General features: G+C 56.7%; 1 protein-coding gene across 1 annotated transcript in view; it reads right to left on the reverse strand.

Moving 5' to 3' along the window:
• Coro2b (coronin 2B) overlaps positions 1–16,462 on the reverse strand; it is a 136,803-nt gene extending 120,341 nt beyond the window's left edge. The window contains exon 1 of the mRNA XM_078049397.1: positions 16,059–16,462. Coding sequence (XP_077905523.1) covers positions 16,059–16,073 — 15 coding nt within the window. The 5' untranslated portion in view covers positions 16,074–16,462. The remainder of the gene's footprint in view (positions 1–16,058) is intronic.
• Between the last annotated feature and the right edge of the window lie 23 nt (positions 16,463–16,485).

A 16,485-nucleotide genomic window follows, 5' to 3' on the forward strand; every position in this document is an offset into this window, starting at 1 on the left:
CGGGATCTGATTTTCTGAGGCAGCCCAAACCTGTGGAGCAAGGAAGGTGAGGGGTTGGGGAGGGGCCTGGAGCAGCGCAGGGTCACCCTGGTCACCTGGCCTCCTCCCCCAGGCTCACCTCCAGGACTCCCCAACTTCCAAAGCATCACAGCCCCACCTCCTCTCCAGCCCTCCCTGCTTCCACCTGGCCAGCTCGGGCCATCACAGGACCCTGGAACTGCCTGCAGGCCTGCCAAGGGCCAGGGGTCCAACAGTGCAGGCCCGGGCGGCCAGCAGGGAGGCAGCCACAGCCTGGACCTTTGCCGGTGCCCTCCCTCCGTCCTGGTTCACCACAGCGACTCTGGCGACACCTCTGAGTTCCATAGCAACGGGGTTTGTTTGCAAGGCCTTTCCTCTCCCGCTCCCTCTCTTTCTTTCTGAGGGGAAGGAAACAAAAATGGGATGTGATTGGCTAAAAGCCACGCTTTCTAGAAGCAAAATGTCAGGTACTTAAGGGCACAGGCTCTGGAGAAAATCCAGGGACGTGACAGACGCGGTGCCCTCTTGGTCCACTAGTTGTGTGACCTGGGGCCTGTTACCTAGGCCCTCTGAACCTCGGTTTCCTCGTTCTCAAAATGAATACGAACTCCTCATGCTTCTGGGGCCACAGGAAGGGTGGCAGCAGGTGTGCGTGGGGCTCCGGGCTCGGTCCCTGGGCGTGGGAAATGCTGGTGAGTGTAGCCTTAGCATCGGTGCCTTGTTACTGGTGGGTTGAAACCCCTCAGCGTCTCCCCCTCCACTCCCCAGAACCAGGCCAGACTGGAAAAGCCGTGCCCATCGGCCAGGCAGGAGGCACAGCCACGGCTCTGTGTCATTTCTCCTTGACCGAGAAGTCTGTGCCTCTTAATTGCTCTTTGGTTTTACTCAATTTGAAATGAGCAGGGCACCAATTCCCTGCAGGAGAAAAATAAATATGCTTCTGCTCAAAATACTAATGAGGTGAGGCTGGCAGGGGAAGGCGGCCCCCGAGGACTTCCCCGAACCCCGCTGGCCCTGCAGCGAGACACGGCCCAGTTTGGAGCATCCTCAAGAGGGCAGGCAGCCTGTGAGGATCTGGATTTGCTCCTTGGGCCCAGGCCAGGTGGCTGGGTTGGCTCTGATGACCCATGGGAGAGGAGGGGTGTCCCTCTGTGGTAATGCCCAGCCAACCAGTCCCAAAGATTGGTGGACCCAGTTCTTCTCCCAAGAGCTCCAGGGAAATCCTAGCTGTTTTGTGGTATCCCTGTCCTCTCACTCCTGTATCTTCTCCCCCTGCACACAGCCTGGCCCAGACCCTCATCAGCTCAACATGGCTGCTGGGCTCCAGGCTTCCAGTCATCCTCCTCCTAGCACTCCTTCCCACAGCTCCTGGAGCAGTCATTCAGTCACTCAACAAACAGCAGTGAGCAGCTGGTATGTGCCAGCCTCCTGGGAGGCAGGACCCAGCTTCCTCTTCAGCCTCCTTTCGGACCCTCTCGGCACACGGCCCCTAATGAGGGCCTCCTGGCAGGCAGGCTCCTCCCAGGCTCTCAGTGCTGCTCCCTCAGCCAAAAAGCTCTTCCCAGATTCCACGTGGCTCCACTCCTCCCCTCGGTCCACGCCAGCCGCAGGTCCCCTCACCCCCGATCAGAACTGCCCATCCGCCTGCCCTCTGCCCCCCACCAGATGCATTTTTCATAATGGCATCTGCCCCCACCTGACGTCACCGTGTCTGTGCTCAGTGCTATCTCCCCACCCTCCCAGGGCCTGCTGGGGGAGGGACTTGCTCTGTTTTGTCCCATCACCTAGAATCATCACCACAGGGTGCAGACTCTAACACCTTGGTCCCATCTCTCCCACCCACAGCTCTTTGCTGATGTGACCCACTGTTCCGTGCAGCACCCACCACAACCACAGCCCACCCAGTTCCTCTGCAGCCTGGGCCCTGCCCGCTCCAACCTCCTGGTTCAGGGTCACCCCAGAAGCACTGTGGCCCTCACCTGCACACAAACAGCTCCCTCAGCCCCAGCCTTCCCCAAGGCCATCGTACCATCCAAAGTCCAACAACCTCAGCCCCTCCCAGGAGCCTGCCGACCTCCCCGTGCTCCCCATGGAGCACAGGCAGTCCCCCCACCCAGTCACCAGCTCCCAGGCAGAATAACCCCCTCAAAGGCTGGGGAAGTCGCCGCCTCTAGGGATCCCTGACTCAGAGCCGTGCCTGGCACGAGCAGGTGCTTAATGGGTGGTAGTGTGCATGGAGGTTCCGATTGTTCTAACGAAACCAACTGTTATTAACCTGACCACGTGCAAGTCGCACCCTGGGAAACGGAACAGCAGGCCCGTCACGGAGCTGAGAACAGAACTCTGGCTCTGGGAGAAGCCCTGGTGGCTGGGTGGGATCCCAGTGCCTTAGGTGGGGACAGCAGGTGATCTGCAGCCTGGCCAGGGCTCAGGGAGCGGAGCCACAGCTTCACATCTGAAGACAAGGCCGTCCCACCGTCAGGAGGAAGCACTGCATTGCTGAGACTCCCAGGGGACGAAACCGGACACCGTGTTCCCTTCCTGGGAGGAAATCCTGCCAGCATTCTCAGGGACATGGGACACCAAGGCTTAGCTAAAGGAGGAAGGAGGGAAGGGGCCCCTCTGCCCAACCCCTGAGGCAGGGTAGGGCCTGGGTGGAGGACGGACTCCCTTGGTCTGGACCCAAGTGCCATCAGGGGCACTTAGCTCACCTGGCTCTCCTAATGCTATGAAGGGGCAGACAGAACTGGGTCGATGACTTTGTACTTTCAGAGTTAGCAATAAAGACCCTGAGAGGCTAAGCCACGTGCCCAAGGTCACACAGCATGTTAGAGGCAGAGCTCAGGATAGAAGCCAGGCTGAGATTTCAGGAAAGCATCAAGTTTTCCCAGGACTGGAGCAGGAGGGTGAAAGGACATTCTGACCTCTTCAGAAATCCCACCCGCTTCCTCCTGCAAAGCACACTTCAAACCCAGAGAAATCTCCCCCCTCACTGGCTCTGAGGCACGGGAAGTGGCCTGTCCCCTCTGGCGTCTTCCCTGGAGGATGAGTTCAATAAACAGAGCGACTTTCTCATCTTCCTGCATGAATATTTCAGGAGACACAAACAAACAGATTTGCTTTTGATCTGTTGCTGGCGATTCAGAAATGGGGCTCCTCTATCCCAAGACACCTCCACCCGGCCCCACAGCAGTGTCCACCAGACCGTGCAGGAACGCGACAGCAGGGATGGCGTGCTGCCCTGGGGGACCTGGAGAGCCGTGCTTGGTTCCTGCCAGAAGCACCCCCACCTACCAACCCGCCCACGGCCTGCGTTCCTAGAAGTGGGAGGAAATGCTCTGCTCCAGGTCTGCTATTCCTGGGGATACTTGAGTCGCTGCTGTCCAAGACCACACTCCGGGGACACTGGGCTCCTGCACAGACAGGCACTGCCTACAGGGGAGAGGCGCAGAGCCTCCAGGACAAGCCCGTCGGAGGTCTGGCTGCAAACCACAGCAACATGGAGAGCAGCCCTCTGCGAGATGCCCCAAACTCCCCTCTTGTTTATTCGTTCAAACAGTTACATGTACATGTATCTGTACATGTTCCTGGATCCAGAACATTCAGACAGCTCCCCTTGGCTGTCAGGATTCCAATTCGCAGACGGTCATTTCCTGTGCTTCCCAATCTAGCCCCACCCCACCTTCTCAGCCACATGGCTCTCTGCTGAGGTTCCTCCCTCCACACATGAGTCCCTCCCTTTCCAAAAGGCTCTTCTTCCCTTCTCCTCTCTCGTCCTTCTCAGAATGGCTCTTGCACCACCTCCTCCAGGAAGACTTCTTTCACCGCCCCGTGGCGCAGGATCCTCCTTCTCCCTGAGGTCCCTCCCGGCTCTCTGCCCCTGGCCACCTAAGCACCAGGTCTTATGGCTCCAATATCTAGAGAGCCAGGCTCCAGGTTCTGTTTCAGCAGCTGTTCAAGGATTAGGGCCACCTCTGGACCTGGCTGTTCCAAGAAGGGAGCTTTGAGAAGTACAGATGCTCCTCAGGACGACCACAAGTTCAAGGCCAGCCTCAGCCTCAGCAACTTAATGAGACCCCGTCTCAAAAATAAATGAAAAGGGCTGGGGGTGTAGCTCAGTGGTAAAGCACCCCTGAGTTCAATCCCTAGTACCGAGAAAGAAAGGAATACAGATGTGTTGGCCCCACCTCCAGAGATTCTCCCTCTATTGTACGGACCAAAGGAGACAAGAGGGACCACCTATATAATTTTCAGGAGCCCTTTTTCAAAAACCACAAGGAACTTCGAAACAGTGATAGTAGAACCAAGCTCCACGCAGGTCTCCTGCCCATGATCCCGCCCTGGAGACAGGCATTTGAACCTCACTGGGTATCTGCATGCAGCACATTACCATGGGCAAGGGGGAGCCACTGAAGGTTCTGTACTTCTGAGTTCCCATGACAATATCCAAACCTATATCACCTTGTCCTGCATGCACCTGAGCAGCCTGGAGTACAAACAAATATTTATAGAGGGAATGGATCCATGAAAGCTGGGAAGGAGCTCTGTCCCATTTATGTTTTTAATCAAGGTGTAAAAACACCTACTACGTGCTGACAGTGCCCCACCCTACACAGTCAGCCTGATAAGTTTCTACACACAGGACCGTTGATGAAGCCACTCCCGAGTTGCTCTGTCCTACACCCTGCCCCACAGAACGGGATAGAATTTCATCAAGAAGGTCTCCTCCACTGAAGGAGGCAGAGGCAGCACAGAGACGCAGCCTGAGAGGATCCTCCTGGGTGTCAGCGGCCGGTACTTAGGCCAAAGGCACCGGAGCGCACAGGGAGCCTGAGAGAGGCCACAAAGCCCCTTCAGTCACAGGACAGGACCTGCAAGCCTCAGGAACTCTTCTCGGGCCTCAGCCATCTGGATACACCAGGGTCGGAGGTCACTGCTCAGAGCCACGGGCTGCAGGTGTGGGACGCGGTGGGGGAGGAGGCTGGGCCGCCACAGGGTGTCAGATCAGCCCTGCACCCAGCCTCTGACCAGGTGATGTTACCCTAAGACAGTTGGGGAGACCGGATTTCATCCATAGGGGAAAGGGGCCAACCTGAGATCACAGAGACAGGGAATGTGAAGGCTGGATTTAGGAGTTTCTGGAATCACCCTCGAGTGCTCTTGTTCCAGGCTCTAAGGAGCATCCCTAGAAGGAGCCTCCTGGCCCTCTGCCCACCACCCCTCCCCACCACCCCAGCTCACCCCCTGGATCCACCATCCCAGCAACCCAGGCAGCTGGGAACGGCTGGTACCAGGGAATGGGTCTGGCCAGGGCCGTCTCCTTCTGGGAGAGGGGCTTGTGCAGCATTCAGTGCCTGGACACAGGGAGATGCTTTTTGTAAACATGGACGTGGAAGGGGGCCTGGAGACCCTCCCCCACCTCACTGCACACGGCCCTGTGAGTGTCCATCACCTCCTGGCCTCGAGGGCAATGTGAGCCGGGGTGTGCTTCCCAAGTGCAGAGAGGACTATGATAATTTGCTTAGAACCCCTCTCAGGCCCTCCAGCACGACCACAGGATGCGGCTCAAGTGCCCTGGCTTGGATCCTCAGGTTCCCAGGCCCCTGCCCGGCTCTCCGACCCTGTGTCCCCCACCTGCCCACTCCCTCCAGCCCAGCAGCTCCCAGCTCTGCTCTCACGTAGGACGGCCCACCAGCCACACTGCCGCTCGGGGCCCTCGCTCACGCAGGCCCAACCCAGCCAGTGACAGCCTCCTCAGGCATCACCCCCTCCAGGGGTTATATGGTCACAACATGCAAAAGGCACACGGGAACTGAATTCTCCAGTGGGCTCCAGACTGGCAGACTGGGAGGACATTCTAGAAAAAAAGCAACCACACAGACCATCTGCCACCACCATCCCTCCCTGGCCCATGGGTCACTCAGCTTCTGCATGTCCAGGCAGCTGTCCAGCCAGACAAACCAGGGTCAGGTCTCCCCTCTTCCCATCCCATCCTCCTTGCGGCTCAGCTTTCCCACCTGAAAAGTGGGTACGACAGCAGAGTTTGGGGGGCCATCATGTGAGATAAACATGCTGCTGAGCCTCCTGCTTTTTGTAAAGTGGGGTCTGCACATCCTGCAGCTCCCCGCTCCTTCTCCGTCCCGGTTCTTCGAGGCCCCTCCGGGGGCGGCTTGGTTTATGGCTCCTGACGGCCGGTCTTTCCCACCACAGCTCTCTTCCTCCCTCCAGGCCAGAGTTCCAGGGAAGACTTGGCCAAGTGGCTTCTGAAGTGCACGGTGAGGGCCGGCCCGGGAAAGCTCTCAGCAACCCAGGCTCCCAACCCAGCCGTCCTTCTCAGGGTTTCAGAAACAAAAGAGGCAGCCCCGTGTGCCAGTAGGCTGGCGTCCAGGAGGGAGGGCTGGGGCACGGGTCACTGCAGAGGCCACGGTGGCATCCTGGCACATAGACTGGTGGCTGCCAGACCTCGGTCAGTAATCACAGCCTGGTGACTGAATGGGAAGAACTCAGGAGTTACTCCTCCTCTCTCTGCCTCTGCCAGCACCAGACGTCAGGCAGGGCACAGTTGGTCACTCAGAGCCTTCTCCTATCTAGGTTAAGTTTTCCAAGTCTCCTTTCTGGAACTTTCCTCCACTCTCCACTTTCCCATCAGTCCTGGGCCTGCCAACATCAGGCCTAGAAAAACCCGCTGAGCTCAAACCACTCAACCCAAGCCCACTGTTCACATGGGAGAGGGGAGCCCTGGTCCCCACTGAACCACACCTCCCTGTCCCCTCCCTGACAAAGTTTCTGGGCTTCCATGGTCTCCTCTGCAGGATGCGGGAGTTCACGATACATCTTTAGGGATCCTCTGGCTCAAGCAGTCCATGGATCGATTAAATTAAGGATTTAGCTCAAGCATCTGGTGGGTATTTGAGGTTTGCCCCAAATCCTGGTGAATCTTGTATGTCTGGTCCTCGAGGTCTCTAACAGGCCCCGTGGTGGGCACTATGAGAGGTACCGAGAAGGAATCAGACACAAGCCCTGACCTCAGCAAGCGCACAGCTCGGGGGCCATGGATCACGCTCAGGAATTAATCAGCCAACAACATAACAAGCGAGGCTGCTACCTGCTGGCTGGGCACACTGCACACTGGGCCTTCCAGGAGCTCCCAGGACTGAAAAACTCACACGGACCAGATGGTGGAAGGGCCTGTGAGCAGAACGAGTCAGACCCTGACCAGCCTCAAGCCACGGCACTGTGAGTTTGCGCCTGGACAGGACGACTGCCCCAGGGCCTTCCAAAGAGAGATTTGTGATAATGAAAAGTTATGGGATGGCCCCTCAGGTAGGCAGAAATCCCCTTCCCCACAATTCCAGAATTCTCAGAATCCCAAATTTCCCCGTACATTCCTGCAAACTGATCTTTCACCAGGAGGTCAGCCGGGTGGCAAAATGGCATTTTCTTCCTGAGCTTGAAAAAAAAAAAATGCAGGAATTAAATCCCTTTGTTTTCTTCTACTATCACCTTCCTTTCTGTCCTGGAAATTCCATGAGCTTCCGGAACATAAAGCTATTAGTTAAAAAAATCAAATGCAAGGTGTGTAAGTGCTGCTCATGCCTTAGGCGACTAGAGGATATTCCTTTCCCTAAACCCAGAAGAAAAGCAGGTCTGAGCCCTGGGGCCTGGAGATGGACCTGCAACAAAGGTCAAGGTCAAGTGACCACTGGGCTTCAGACCTCAGCACGTGCCCTGGGACCCATCTTCCTGCCCTCCACGGCGAGCTGGGACCCATCCACGTTTCACTGCTTTATTTGGCTACTTTTCAAATAAAAGCAAGACACCAAATTTTTAGAGTCAGATTATCTGTCTCAAACATATTAAAACAGCCAAAAGAGACAGAACAGGAAGAGAAGAACAGCAACTCTCATCTGTAGCAAGCTGGCTTGACAGAGTAAAAGCAGAAGAGGCTGTTGGAAGAGACGAACTTTTCCACCCACAGAATATGAATCAATTCAATTAAAGTCAGGACTACAGCAGGGGAGAAGTGGGCTAGCTACAGGAGGGAACCGCCTAAATCTGAAGGCCAGGAAGCACGGGCAGGGGGAAGGGGAAGAGCAAGGCACAAATTGGACATGACAATAAACTCTCCCCTTCCACGACATCTATAAGTGCCTTATTTTCCATATTACTGACACACTATAGCGCCTAGTAAGATTGAGCCCTACAAGAAAACGGACTCAGAGATGTTCAGTAACTAACTCAAGGTCACACAGGAAAGAGTGAAGACAAGGGTAGGACCTCCGACTTCTGCCTCCAAGTCCTCTGCCCTGACCATGACAGAGCAGCAAGACACAGAGCCTGGGAGGCAGGTCTAGCCTCTGACCAGCTGCGTGACTGGTAAGTTAGTCACCTCCCTCCCTTTTCCTGGCCTGTTTCTGCCACTGTGGAAAGGGGACTGATAATAGCATCGACCTCACGGGTTCTCATGAAGATTCAATAAATTAATAATAGGAAACCCTGTTTTTAAGTATTGGAGGCTGAATCCAAGACCCCACATTATCTACGCAAGCTCTCTACCACTGAGTTATGTCCCCAGCCCATAAAACACTTTTTATATGCATGACATAACCTGAGTGCCCTGGAATCATTAGCTGCTTCTACTTTTGTTACTATTACTTTTCTTTTCTTTGGTACTGGGATTGATGCTGGGGTACGGGGGCCCCACATGTGCTAGGAAAGCACTGGGCTACATCCCGACGAGCCCTCCAGGGTGATCAGTATCCTCTGCCAGGCCCCCAGCGCCTGGTAAAGGTCTGGGAACTGCCCAGTGAGACATTTGTGTTTAACGAGCTCATCTAAATGAAGATTGGAGCGGTTCTCACATTTCCAGAGTGTGAAGTGCTGTGGGCAGATGCGCAGGCCTGGACCCCAGGGGCCTCTGGAGTTAGCACTGACTCTGGGCCAGTGAGTGTAAGGCCCTGGTGTGAATCCTGCGCAAAACAGCCGCCTCCTCTCTAGGGCGGAAGGCAAACTGCAGACCAGTGGCCTTTTAATATCACACACAGGCACGCAAACACACGAATGTTCCTATAGTTTCACGGTAAAGGCCAAGGCCTAGTTGAGCTAAGAAGAAAGATTCAAAGAAAAAAAAAATGGTCGTGACTGAAGCCACTAAAAATATAAGGTGGAAATTTTCCTGCCAGAGCAGTTTTCCTTTTGGAAAAATTAACCACCTCTCCCTGCTGCCCAAGAGCCAGGAAGGCCCCGGGGCCTCCCTGTTCAGTCCAGGAGGCTGGGAGAGGCAGAGAGCCGGGCAATGGTGTCTGGCACATCCACAGCCCCCTTGCCTGGTTTTGAAGAAGCAGCCCAGGTTCCAGCCACTGAGCATCAGGGGCGGGAATGGAAAGGGTGCTGGAGAGAGGAGGCCCACTTGTGGGCCAGCCTCCATTCTGCCTTACTGGGTGAGCTTGTGCAGGTTACTTGGCCTCTCTGTGCCTGTTTCCTTATTGGTAAAGTGGAGATAATAATGGTAACCGAGGCCGTGATGCTGCCTGAGGGTCACGTGAGCTCACACGTGTGACACACACCCTTCACTGCCTGGCATGCGGGAGGTCATTGCGGTAAGCTGATTTTTGCCTCCAGACATCTGTGCACCCCATGGCCTACCTGTTACCCTCCTCGGTGCCCCTTCTTTCATCTGCCACCTCCTCCTCCTTCATGACTCAGCTTAAAAGCCACTCTGAGTGCCCCTGACTAGGTTGGCCCTTCCCCGTCCCCCTCCATCATTGGAGGCTGGTCTGGACCCAGGCCTCTCTGAACTATTCATTTGTAGCCCCCTGACACCCATTAGACCAGCCTTCCCGCTCTATTAACAGCCAGCCCTGCCTGCAGGCCTCTGGTGAATGCCTCCTGTGGATCAGCTCTGTAGTCTTAATGATAATCCTTTTAAGTGCTCCCATTACCAATCTCCAACTAATAGATGGGGAAATAGATGTTCAGAGAGGTTAGGCAACTTGCCCAGGAACACAGAGCAAGTAAACGATAACGCGCCATCTGTCTGACTCCAAAGCCTGCAATCTTAGCCATGGCACCCTTTCATCATCAGGGGTCACTGGAGAGACCAGGCTGCTTCTGGTAAGGACCACAGGCCTGGGTCCGAGACCTGCATTCTCTCCACAAAGCCCGCTTTACGGAAATGGGGAAGGTGGCCCTGCCTCTGTGACACCTTGTTTGTGGGGGCAGGGTGGGGGCTGGCTGCCCTGCCTGACAGCTCCACGTCACACCCCCCATGCAGGACACTCCCCACCCTGCCCAGCACCATTCCTCTGGGCGCTTCTGTGGTTCCCCGCTCCAGCAAGGGGACAGGCAAGTCTGAGCAAGACATCCACGGTTGTCACCCCTATAGGCCACCAACCTATGACCAGCACAGGCTCGCTGGCAGGGATGCAGACACCCGGACACCTCGGGGTGGGAGAAGCAGAGTGCACCTAACTGTCACTATTGTGGGCCTGAGAACCGTCTTCCTGGGAGGGGGACCTGGATGAAGGGATTGAAACAGTTCTGGCTCCAGGTCAGAAGATCTGGGGTACATCCCACCTTTGACCCACGTCAGCTCTGCAACTAGGGTGCGGTCATCTCTCCCCCAGTGGAGGCTCTGTTTATTCATCAGCAGAGAGGGGACGGTCCCCCTGGCACTGAAAGATTTGGTGCACCCGGGCGGGTGCTCTGTAAATGGAGGGCCTGGGCAAACCTGAGAGCCTCCCAGGGCTTCCTTAATTAATTGGAAGGGGGTGCCAGCCAGAAAGCAATTACAAAGTCCCTCCAGGGGCCTCTGCAGGGGCGAGGGGGGAGGGGGAGGGGAAGGGGGAGAAAGGGCCGGGTGGCAGCCACTCCCCGGCTTGCTCCCCACTCCTCCCGCCCCCTCCTGCCTCCTTAGCAGCTGGTCCCACACTCCAGGCCCACAAAGGAAAGGCTCATTCTGAACAGCTTCTTTTCATGTGGAAGCCACTGGATTTGCATCTGTCCTTCCCTGGCAGGGCCTGCCTCGTGACAGCTGCTCCAAGCTTCCCAAGCTGCAGGCTGCTCAGGGGCCTGGGCCTGAGCCATGGGGTCCAGAGGCAGGGACAGGGAACTCAAGGAGCTGCTCGCAGAGGGGAGGAGGCAGGCTGGGCACACAGGGATCTGCATATTCTCTCCTCTCCTGGACACCAGACAAGTCCTGTGGCCAGGCATATCCAAACCCAACTCTGCACTGCTCCTAGGCCAGGAGCTGAGACACTGCCCGGTGCTGGCTGGGGCGGCGTCTGCTCCGGCTAGCCAGCCCCCACAGCAGTGGAAAAACTCACTTCACATGGAGCCGCCAGGACTAAGGCTGCCAACCATTGGTCCCGCCAGCGTGATCCCAACCAGCCAAGTTCAAGTCTGCACAATCCTCCCAGATGCCTCTGAGAGCTGTCATAGATGCCCGGGGACAATGTCTCAGGGCGAGGGAGACACAGGACCTATGGGCACCATCAGGAACAAAGTGACAGCTTTTCAGGACAGTGGGTCTCATGGTGGAGAGGGACAGACAGGAAGGCAGGAGGGGCCTGCGTTGACCCAGCAGGACAGCACCTGGGCGAGGCAGGCCACGGCTGGCTTGGAATCCCTGGACCTTGAGACTCCTGGCTCAGGGCTCTGGCACCTCCCCATCATCTCCTTCTCCTTTAAGGCCCCAGATGGCAGAATCTGTGGCTTGAGTTCTTGTCCCTAATGCCCAACACAGGACCTGGCCCCACGCAGGTGTTCCAAGAGGGCTGGCTGAACCAAGGAATCACTGCCAGCCACGCATTTCCAGCACCAGAATCCCAGATCCTTGAGAGAAGAACTGAGAAGAAGGAGGAGGCATGGGGAGCCGTGAGCAGGGGTGGCAGAGACCCTCCCAGCCCCAGTCTGGGAGCTGAGTCTGGGAGCTGGTACCTCTGTGCCATTGATCCAAGGCTCTGCGACCCGCTAGCTCTTCCCCTCTTTTCCCAGTAAGAGCCAGACAGGAACGAAGACTGGGAAGTGGAACTGGGAGTCCAGGCATCTCCACGTAGAGTAGAATGTGGGTCAGGGAATTGGAGGCAGGGGCCTTGCGATCCCCCTTCACCCTCCTGATGCTGGGTGTAGCAGGGGCACCTCTGTCCCCTTGCCCACTCCCTGATGCTTCTCCAGGGAAGAAGTCCCGATCAGCAGCCCGGCAGAGGGGACACCCAGGGGTAACTGGAGTGGACCTCAAACACCCGTGCCTGCTCAGGCTTCCTGCTCGGGTCCCCTTCATGGGGCAGCCAGGCAGACAGAGCGCCAACTGGGGGTCCAGGATCCAGCTCTGGCCCCTTCAGCCTCAAACCTGCTGGGTGACTATATGCAACGAGCGACGTCCACTCCCAGGATCTCAGTTCCCTCATTTCCCAGGGAAAGGGCTGGACAGTTTGACTTCTCCAACATTCTATTCCCCTGTGGGTGATTCTACAGGTGCCCTGGGGCCATGTGGTCTTTGCTAAACTCAGGCTGGACAGGACAACACCATCCTTGACCCATTCACTTTCAGCAGGAGCCAGGATCCCAACAGCATGCTGAGCCTGCAGGACAGGGGGACTGGGGGCAGCTGGAATTGACTGCTTGGTGGGGAGGAGGAGGCTGGCATCTGAGGTCTTCTCCATGCCCACATGCCTTCTCCTGTTCCTTCAGGACACTTTGCTCCTGGACTAGCACTTAGCTCGCTAGCATCTAACCTATCATGGCACAACCTGAGAAGAGGGGCACCTGTTTGCTGTAAGCCACCTTCCTTACCTAGAAGCCCCACCCCTGGTCACATCATAGTCAACAGCCAGGAAACCACTCCAAAGGAACTCTGAGCAGCAAACAAGGGTACAAAGTCCTGCATCCCAGCTCGCAGGCTGGTCCTACAGCCTGGTAACCTGCACTTTACACACAAAAATCCTAGTGCACGCCGGTCTCTGCTATTCCAGTGGACAGTAGTTTAGAAACATATTTCAAAGTTGGGAAGCATGGCTCAACTGGCATGTGACTGAGATGGAAGAGATAAAAAAAATTGTAAAAAATGCAGGCACGAGCAAAATCACCAGGAGCTGCTAGTCACCGGAAGCATCCTTCATTCCTCATCCCTGACTTGCCCCCTGGGAAGCACCATGGACCAAAACGGGGAGGGGGTGTACCCTTGACCTCCTGTGGTGGAGGTTTGTGGCCTGGGAAACTACATCTGCTTCTTCCCTCTGCTCTTCCTTCTTTTTGCTTCCATTCTTCTTCTCCTTCCATAAGGAAATGAAGGAAGCTGACTAAAATCCAGACCAAAAAAAGAGTTTCAAACATCATGACCAGGAAAATGTCATCAGGGTAGAAGGCCACAGTCCAGAGACCAGCATGGCTGCATTCCTAACGCTAGTCAAGGCAGAAATCCCTCCAGGACAGCATCCCTCCAGGTTTTCCGTGTCTTTCACAAGGAAGGGCACTAAGTGTGCTTAGAAGAGAGAGGTGCTGCTGAAGATCTAGCCACTTCTCCTGTTTTCGTCTTCTCTGCTTTCCAGGCCTCTCAGAGCTCTTCGCTGCTGCAATCTGCACTGCGGTCTGACACAAAGGGGCAGGGGGACCCTGCACCGCCTACCTACCACCTCCACACTCCTTTTAGGGTTCTCCTCCATACCTGCCAGGGGATCAGATCACCCCAGACAACAACAAACCCTGATCTCCGTGGGAGATGACTTCACCAGAGCCGAAGCCATTCCAAAGCTCAGCCCAGGGGCCTAGAGGTCACCAGAACCCGTTCCTGCATCTGCAGATGGCCAAGGGCAGAAGTGACTGATCCACGATTGCACAGCCTGTAGGTGGCAGATTCAGGACTAGAGGCCAGGCCTTCTAGCTTGAGGGGCTGGTGAACTCTCCTAGCCCAAGGGGGAGTAGTCCTTCCAGCAGGGCTGGCAGGCAGCAGGAGGTCCCCAGGTCCTCACCTGTGTGGCTCCTGCCCTCTCCATGCCCCACAGGAGCACTGCTGGTCTGTGGCACTGGGGGAGAAGACAGGGTTAATCGGTGGTGGGGATTTTCATTAATCCTCTGAGTAGGCTTAATCTCAGGCCACACTGGTTGGAGCAGAGGTGAGAGACTGGGAAGGCTTGCTGGGGGCTGGGCACAGGGTGGTTAGTGAATAATCCCTGGAGGCAAAGAAGCCAGGTCTGCCAGTGGCTCATCAGGCAACTGAGCCACCTTCATGGACTCCTGTCCCATTCCTGCCTAGGGTTCAGGCCTCCAAGCAGTACCCCTCCACTGTGAAAGTCCCCCAATCCCCGGGTGCTCAACAGTGCAGAGCAATGGGAAGATCACTGGCCATAGATTGAGACAGACCTGAGAGCAAACCCTACTTGCTGGGTGACTTAGGCAAGTCACTTCACCTCTCTGAGCTTCACCTTCTTCCTCAGCTAAAGGGAGCTGAGCACACCTCTGTTGCAAGCCTTCTGGGAAGGAAGGCTGTGTGGATTCAAGTACATAAAGAGACACAAGAAGTGCCAAACCAACCCTCTGTATTGTTATTACAATTCTCACATCTGTTATTTCTCTATCCAGGCCCATTCTTTACTCTTCTGCCCTAGCCCTCTAGCATCTTTGGCATTAATAATCTTGATGACAATAATCTAGTCCAGCTGAACAACATTTGTATCATTTCAAAACACTAAGCATCCTATCCCCTGTGGGTTACAACAGTGCCACCAGAAGCAGCCAGAGCTGAAGTAGCCCCTGGGCCTTCAAGTGTATCTTCCTACAATGCTCCCAAGTCTCAGAACCAGGGACAATGGCAAAGTCTGGAGTTGAGCCCAAGCACCCTGAGCAAGCATACTGTCCCATGATAGATTTCATGAGAGCCTGGGTAGCCTCTGGCTTATAAGAAGGAGCAGAACTGCCCCTCCCCATTCCCTGTACCCCTGGCCTGCAATCTGGCCCCACTGCTCCGGCCACAAGCAGACTGCCTGCCTGGCTTTACTCTTGGACTCCCCAGTGGCGAAGGCCAGCTAAACAGCCAAAAAAGATGGAGTCTGGCCTTGGTGCATGGATCACTAAACCCAAGGCCAAGACCAAGACCAAAGCCAAACTGTGAGCCCTGTACCCTGACAGAACCTTTTGGAAAGTGTGGGTTCACACCCTGATCTCTCTGGTTCTCCAACTGCCTGTCACACCCCCAGGACTCATGATTCTCACATTACACAAGAGGAAACTGAGGCCCAAAGTAGAACCCCCCCCCAAGGTCACCCAAAGGATCTAGAGTAGAGCTGAGCTGGGGTCTCCCCTGATGGCTTAACCCTGGGCACTTTTCACTGCCCCAACTGCTTTATCCTCCCTACACCAGGAAGCCCCCAAAGTTCTCCAATAAACCTAGGTCCCATGCAAGTCCTGAGAATCCTCTTCAAACATGGGGGCTGCCAGGGTACCCACTTTCCCCTTCCCTGACACACTCCCTCCCTGTATCTTCCAGCTGCCCACAGCCTGAGCTTCCCCGCCACTGGCAGTTACTGGGGGGACAGGGCAGCGCCTTGCTCAGAGGATGGCCTTGGAGTGGGGCAGGCCTCCTGGGATGGGGGCAGAGCCGGCAGGTGGGGTGGGGCTTCCTCTCCACGGGCCACTCAGGGTGGCAAGACCATTCCTACACCACTTTTGACCCCAGTCTCTGCCAGCGACGCTCCTGCCGGCGGGCTCCACTGAGGGACATCAGGGAGCCGGCAGCTCCACAAGGCTCTCCAGGGGTTAAAAATGCAGCATCCTAAACAAGGGTTAAAAATGCAGTCCCGGGGCTGGGCCGGGAGCTGAGGGATGTTGTCCAAATCACAAGGGCTGCCAAAGCGGCATCCTCCCCCTACCTCCGCAGTCCTCGGGCTGAGCGACTCGAGCGACTACTGGGGGAGCAAGTGAGGCGCGCGCCGCACCTTCCCGGCCCCGCCGCCCACTCCCCACGCCCACACCCGCGCCCCGAGCAGCCCTTACTTGGGGGCTGCAGCGCCTGCGGGTCCCGGGCGCCGCAGGCGATCTGCGCTTACCTTTGTGACAGTCATGCAGAAAGTCGGCGGCAGTGCGGGCGCGGGCGCGGCGTGCGGGGGCGGCGGCGGGAAGGGTCCCGCGCTGCCAGGCAGCTCTCAGCGCACTCCCCGCACCCCGCCGGCGGTCCGCCGAGCTGGGGCCGGAGCTCCGGGCTGGCAGCGCGCAGGGACCGCTCGTCCGCGCTCAGCTGCCGCTCGTCGCTGATGTCAGCCCCGACTGTGCATTTATAATAGATGAGCCTCCTTCGCCGCAGGAAGGCGAGGCAGGAAGAAAGGCGGCGAGGGAGAGGGCCCGGGTTGGGGGCGGGGAGGAAGAGGGGCCGGGAACTCGCTACAAAGGAGGAGGCGGAGGGAGAGGCGGAGGAAGCGCAGCCCGCTGCCGCCGGCCCCGCGCTTCCCGGCTCGGTCGCCCGCCGCCGGGCACTGT

Source organism: Ictidomys tridecemlineatus, chromosome 5 (genome assembly GCF_052094955.1).
Source record: "Ictidomys tridecemlineatus isolate mIctTri1 chromosome 5, mIctTri1.hap1, whole genome shotgun sequence".
Taxonomy (NCBI): Eukaryota; Metazoa; Chordata; class Mammalia; order Rodentia; family Sciuridae; genus Ictidomys; species Ictidomys tridecemlineatus.